Source organism: Colobus angolensis, unplaced genomic scaffold (assembly GCF_000951035.1).
Source record: "Colobus angolensis palliatus isolate OR3802 unplaced genomic scaffold, Cang.pa_1.0 Scaffold164, whole genome shotgun sequence".
NCBI classification, from domain to species: domain Eukaryota; kingdom Metazoa; phylum Chordata; class Mammalia; order Primates; family Cercopithecidae; genus Colobus; species Colobus angolensis.
In genome coordinates this window covers 3,674,257-3,679,013 of record NW_012114755.1, presented here as the reverse complement: position 1 = coordinate 3,679,013, position 4,757 = coordinate 3,674,257, and the positions used below count along the sequence as shown (strand labels likewise).

The following is a 4,757-nucleotide window of genomic DNA, read 5'->3' as shown; positions in this document are numbered from 1 at the left end:
GGCGAATGAAGCTCGAGTGGAGAACTTTGTTGAACTTCATTGTCAGAGCTGTCACTTTTCAAAGTGCTTTAGCGGGCGGGCCACTATAAAACCATCACCTCGACGGGAGGACCACGGAGGACTCGCAGACGCCCAAGTGGGATTGTTACTTGGAGACGTTTGCTAAGCCCAAGAGAGAGGACACTGCGGGGGTGGGAGGGGCGGGAAGCGAGGTGTTTACCCTCCGGCCACTGAAAGAAGGGGTTTATTTCGCCCGCCTCGCGCCTACCATGATGTTCCCCGGCCTCCTCGCGCCCCCCGCCGGGTACCCTAGCCTCCTGCGGCCCACGCCCACCTTGACGCTGCCCCAGTCCTTGCAGTCGGCATTTTCCAGCCACTCCAGCTTCCTGGTGGAGGATCTGATCCGCATCAGCCGACCCCCCGCCTACCTGCCCCGCAGCGTGCCCACCTCCAGCATGTCGCCGCCCAGGCAGGGCGCCCCCACGGCCCTCACCGACACGGGGGCCTCGGACCTGGGCTCCCCGGGTCCCGGGAGCCGGCGGGGCGGCTCTTCGCCGACTGCCGTCTCCCCCGCCAGCGAGACCACGTTTCTGAAGTTTGGAGTGAACACCATCCTCTCCTCGGGGCCCAGAACAGGTAAGCGAGGGCAGAACCCTGAGGGCCCGTTCAGGTACCAGGCATGCACGGAGTCCTCCTGGCCTCAGTTTCCTCTAGCGAGCGGGCCCCCACACACACATCCGTGCACACACATACGCACGAACTCTGAGAACCTACGTCAGGCAATATGAGAATAGTCCAGTCAATCCCGGGGAAGAAAAGCCTCCAGGCTCGCCCCATCCTCGGAATGAACTTGAGCACACGCAGTCGGAGACAGTGGGCAGTCATCTGGTGCAGTAACGCTGAGCGCACGCCCCTGGACGTCTGCGTCTCTGCCTTCGAGCTTCTAGGAGACAGTTTTTTTTTTTTTTTAAACTCAATATGATATATTTATTGGATTAGCTAATATTATAAATCTGCAATTTCTTTCATCCACACTCAGTCCTACCTATCTCGTTAGTGCCCAGGATGGAGATTGGGGTAGAGTGGGACGGCGCAGAGAATTATGTTGGGGGCAAAGAAAAGAGTTTTACAGATAAGACAATGCTGGGAAGATTTATTTTACCCTGTCAACATATAAGAAAGATGTCTTTGAAACCAGATGAAGGGCTAATTATATCGTGCGTTCAGTGTGCTATACAATAGGCAAGTACGTAATCAGATTCTTTCTGTCTCCCTCTCTCCTTTCTGCCCCCACTCCACTGCCCGCCAGAAACACCCCCAGCCTTGCTCCAGAGCGTCCCTCCCAAGACCTTCGCGTTTCCCTACTTCGAAGGGTCCTTTCAGCCTTTCATCAGATCTTCTTATTTCCCAGGTAGGTCTTGTCTCCCTTCTTTGCGCGAGGCAGGGCGGCGCCCCAGCCCCGGCCCATTGCTCCCTGCTCCGAAGCCATATTTCTCCGTCCACCCCTCGGGGTTATGCTCTGGTTCAGAGGTTGCGAGGCGTACAACATTCATGAATCCGTCGCGCCAATTTGATGCCCTATTTAGCACAAGCAGTGACTGCTTGACACTTTGCACCAATTCCCTGCTCTACAAATTAGCAGGAATTGTCATGGTCCCAATTTGAGGCGGTTCCCTTCCCGGCGAGGAGCTGTTGGCATCCCTTCACGCCGCCGTTTTCCCACAGAGTCAGTGCACTTGGCCACGATTCCCCACAAAGGTTTCAGCACCATGACCAATTGGTCAGCTCCTCCGGGCAGCCACACACAGACCGGCCCTAGTCTCTCCACGCCGCCGAGAGACACCTACCAGCCGGGGCTAATTTCTCTTTAAGACTCATTCAGGGCTTCGGGCTTTTCACAAGACCACATGGGGTGCCCTCTTGTGTGGGATGCCTAGGGTTGCCCAGGGGGAGGAGGACTAGATCCTCCCCCAATCCCAACTTTCTATGTCCAGCCTGATTTCCAAATCCCTTCTCATACTCCTTTCTCCCTCTGTCTTATAAAACAACGTTGATCTTGAAAAATAAGAAGCAGTTGGAAGAAAGCCCATAATTGTGTCCCAGCCTAAAGGAGCAATACCTTAAACAGCTTCCACCAGGTTTTCTTCCTGTAACCTCACTGATGATTCAAACTATGGCTCAAAAACTCTGCCACTGATCAAAACTAAAAGGGAGGCAGAAGAGTCCCTCTAAAGAGAAGAAAAACTGGGTATGGCCTGCGGGGGATGGGTAAAATCACGACAGCATTCCCAAATATCAGCAAAAGAAACAAGCAATTGATTTTTTAAAGGGGGAGAGAGAATTCGCCACCTCCCTCCCCCTCCCCAGCACCACCACCACCACCACCACCACCACCACCACCATTCACACTGCTGCTAATAATGGAATTTGCTCCCTTTCTCCCTCATCTCAATGCTCTAACAAAAACAACCCGAGCTTTATAAATAGCTTTTCATGTCCATTTAATGAAAACGATTCGGGGAAGAGAAGTCTCTGCCATCAGTATTCTCCCAATGGTCTTGGCCTGCAGTTGTGTTTAGTTTGAAAGTGTAAATCTCTTTTGTCCCAGTAATATATGGCTTTCGCTGCTTGTCCTCAGTCTTTTTCTGTTAGTTCATTACTACACAATTACCATTCACGCTTCATTAGAGTCTCTGTTTCTTTTTGTTTTGTTTTTTTCTTTCGCTTAAAGCGAAACTCTCCCCCCTTTTATCATACCAATACCCATTGGGAAGCAGTCAATGTGCTAATTAGCTGCCACTTTTCATGTATTTGGACCGAATTCTTTACGTTTGGTGGGGGAGGGGAGGGAGGATTAATATTAAAAAGATGAATACTTATTGGATTTTTCAAAAAAATTTAAATCGGATTTTTCCCTCTTTATCAAAATAGTAAAACACCTCATTTTCATCTAAAGAATGCAAAAGCCACTGAAATGATAAAAGCTTAGGGGAGAAACCCAGTGGCCTCGGTTGGATATTTTATTTTTATTTTTGTAATTTATTTTTTCTATTGCTGTTTTAGCTGATGTACGCAGGTTTGTTTCCCTGAGTCCACTGAATGGAAAAATGAAACAGGCTATTGTGGGGGCTGTTTTCTGTGTTTCCGTGGTTTTACCTAATCCGGGTTTGCACCGTTGAAAGGGAAAGTTATTTGGGCGGAAAGAGCTTTTCACTCTCGCAGGTTTGTAGGTTCGTGGCCTATTCTCCAGGGGGAGAAAAAGGAGCGCTTTAAAGAGATGAAGGGATCAGAGCGAAAAGCCAGGGAGAGCCGTGTTGGGGATGGGGGGCGTATGCCCACTCACTCACCACCTCCCCCCACCCTGCAGCGTCCTCCAGCGTCGTGCCCATCCCCGGGACCTTCTCCTGGCCGCTGGCGGCGCGCGGGAAGCCTCGGCGGGGCATGCTGCGTCGAGCAGTCTTTTCTGACGTGCAGCGCAAGGCGCTAGAGAAGATGTTCCAGAAGCAAAAGTACATCAGCAAGCCCGACCGCAAGAAGCTGGCGGCCAAGCTGGGCCTGAAAGACTCGCAGGTGAGCGCAGTTCCTCCACAGCACCCTCCGCCCCCGCCCTCCACCCCTCCCAGGCGCACCCGTCAACTGCAAGGGTTCGGAAACCGCTTAGGTCCCACTGTACAGATGGGAAAACCGAGGCCTAGAGAGGGAGTGAGTACACGGGCCACTACCCTCGAAGCTCCGCAGGATAGTCCTCTTCTCTCCCCACCCCCACTTCCCGCCTTCTCTCCCGTGCTCAGCCGTCCCCCAACTCCGCCCTTCGGGGCAGGATGGCAGCAGGTGGGGCAAAGGGAACCGCGAGCTGATGCGGGGGCGGAGTCAATGCGGGGATCCACCTGGACTCATTTCTGGGGGTGGGGAGCGGACACAGCCCGAAGGACAGAGCCTGCTCCCCACTCCACCCCCCGCCCCTGTGCGTCCCCCGGGGCCCCTGATCTGACCGCTGCTTCTCCCTCCTCTTGCCGGCCGGGACTTCCCAGGTGAAAATCTGGTTCCAGAACCGACGCATGAAATGGCGGAACTCCAAAGAGCGCGAACTCTTGTCTAGCGGGGGCTGCCGCGAGCAAACCCTGCCCACCAAGCTCAATCCGCACCCGGACCTCAGCGACGTGGGCCAGAAGGGTCCTGGGGACGAAGACGAGGAGGAGGAGGGTCCGGGCAGCCCCCGCCACCGCCTGGCGTACCTCGCGTCCCCCGAACCCCCGCACCTGCGGGACCCACGGCTGCCAGGGCCGCTGCCCACCTCGCCCGCGCACTCGAGCAGTCCCGGGAAACCTTCGGACTTCTCAGACTCCGAGGAGGAAGAGGAGGGAGAGGAAGAGGAGGAAATCACCGTGTCCTAGAAGCCGCTCGCACTCCAGAGTACTCTTTTTAAGTGCTTTGAAATTGAAGAGGTGGGGTCCAGTCTGCGCGTTCACTTTTCCCTGTGCCCAGATGCTGCCTCTCTCGACTGTAGAACCATGACCTCGTTGAAGGCGCCACCGGCCCTGCGGTAGCCCCAAAGAGACATTTCCTTCCCCCAAAAAAACTCCAAATAGTCCTCCCCACGTAAATTAACTTTAAGTCTTGGTCCCAGCCTTAACTTTTCAGCAAGGGCTCCATTTTATTTTGTTTATTGCAAACTATTTTAAACAGTGGGGTGTCCTATGGTCCCATGGCCTGGACCTTACTGTGAGACAGGCCCTGCTGGTTGTCAGCAGCAACCA

General features: G+C 54.0%; 1 protein-coding gene across 1 annotated transcript; it reads left to right on the top strand.

The window, feature by feature from the left end:
• The first annotated feature begins 269 nt into the window (after positions 1 to 269).
• DBX1 (developing brain homeobox 1) lies at positions 270 to 4,447 on the top strand. The gene is made up of 4 exons (XM_011937494.1): positions 270 to 636; positions 1,310 to 1,411; positions 3,368 to 3,570; positions 4,032 to 4,447. Exons 1-4 carry the CDS (start codon positions 270 to 272, stop codon positions 4,392 to 4,394), a joined length of 1,035 nt encoding a protein of 344 aa, XP_011792884.1. The 3' UTR covers positions 4,395 to 4,447.
• Positions 4,448 to 4,757: the final 310 nt, after the last annotated feature.

Coding starts and splice junctions, on each gene's coding strand:
- DBX1 (XM_011937494.1), top strand. CDS start 270: ATGATGTTCCCCGGCCTCCTCGCGCCCCCCGCCGGGTACCCTAGCCTC. Junction 1,412..3,367: donor CAGATCTTCTTATTTCCCAG/GTAGGTCTTGTC, acceptor CCCACCCTGCAG/CGTCCTCCAGCGTCGTGCCC. Junction 3,571..4,031: donor TGGGCCTGAAAGACTCGCAG/GTGAGCGCAGTT, acceptor GGGACTTCCCAG/GTGAAAATCTGGTTCCAGAA.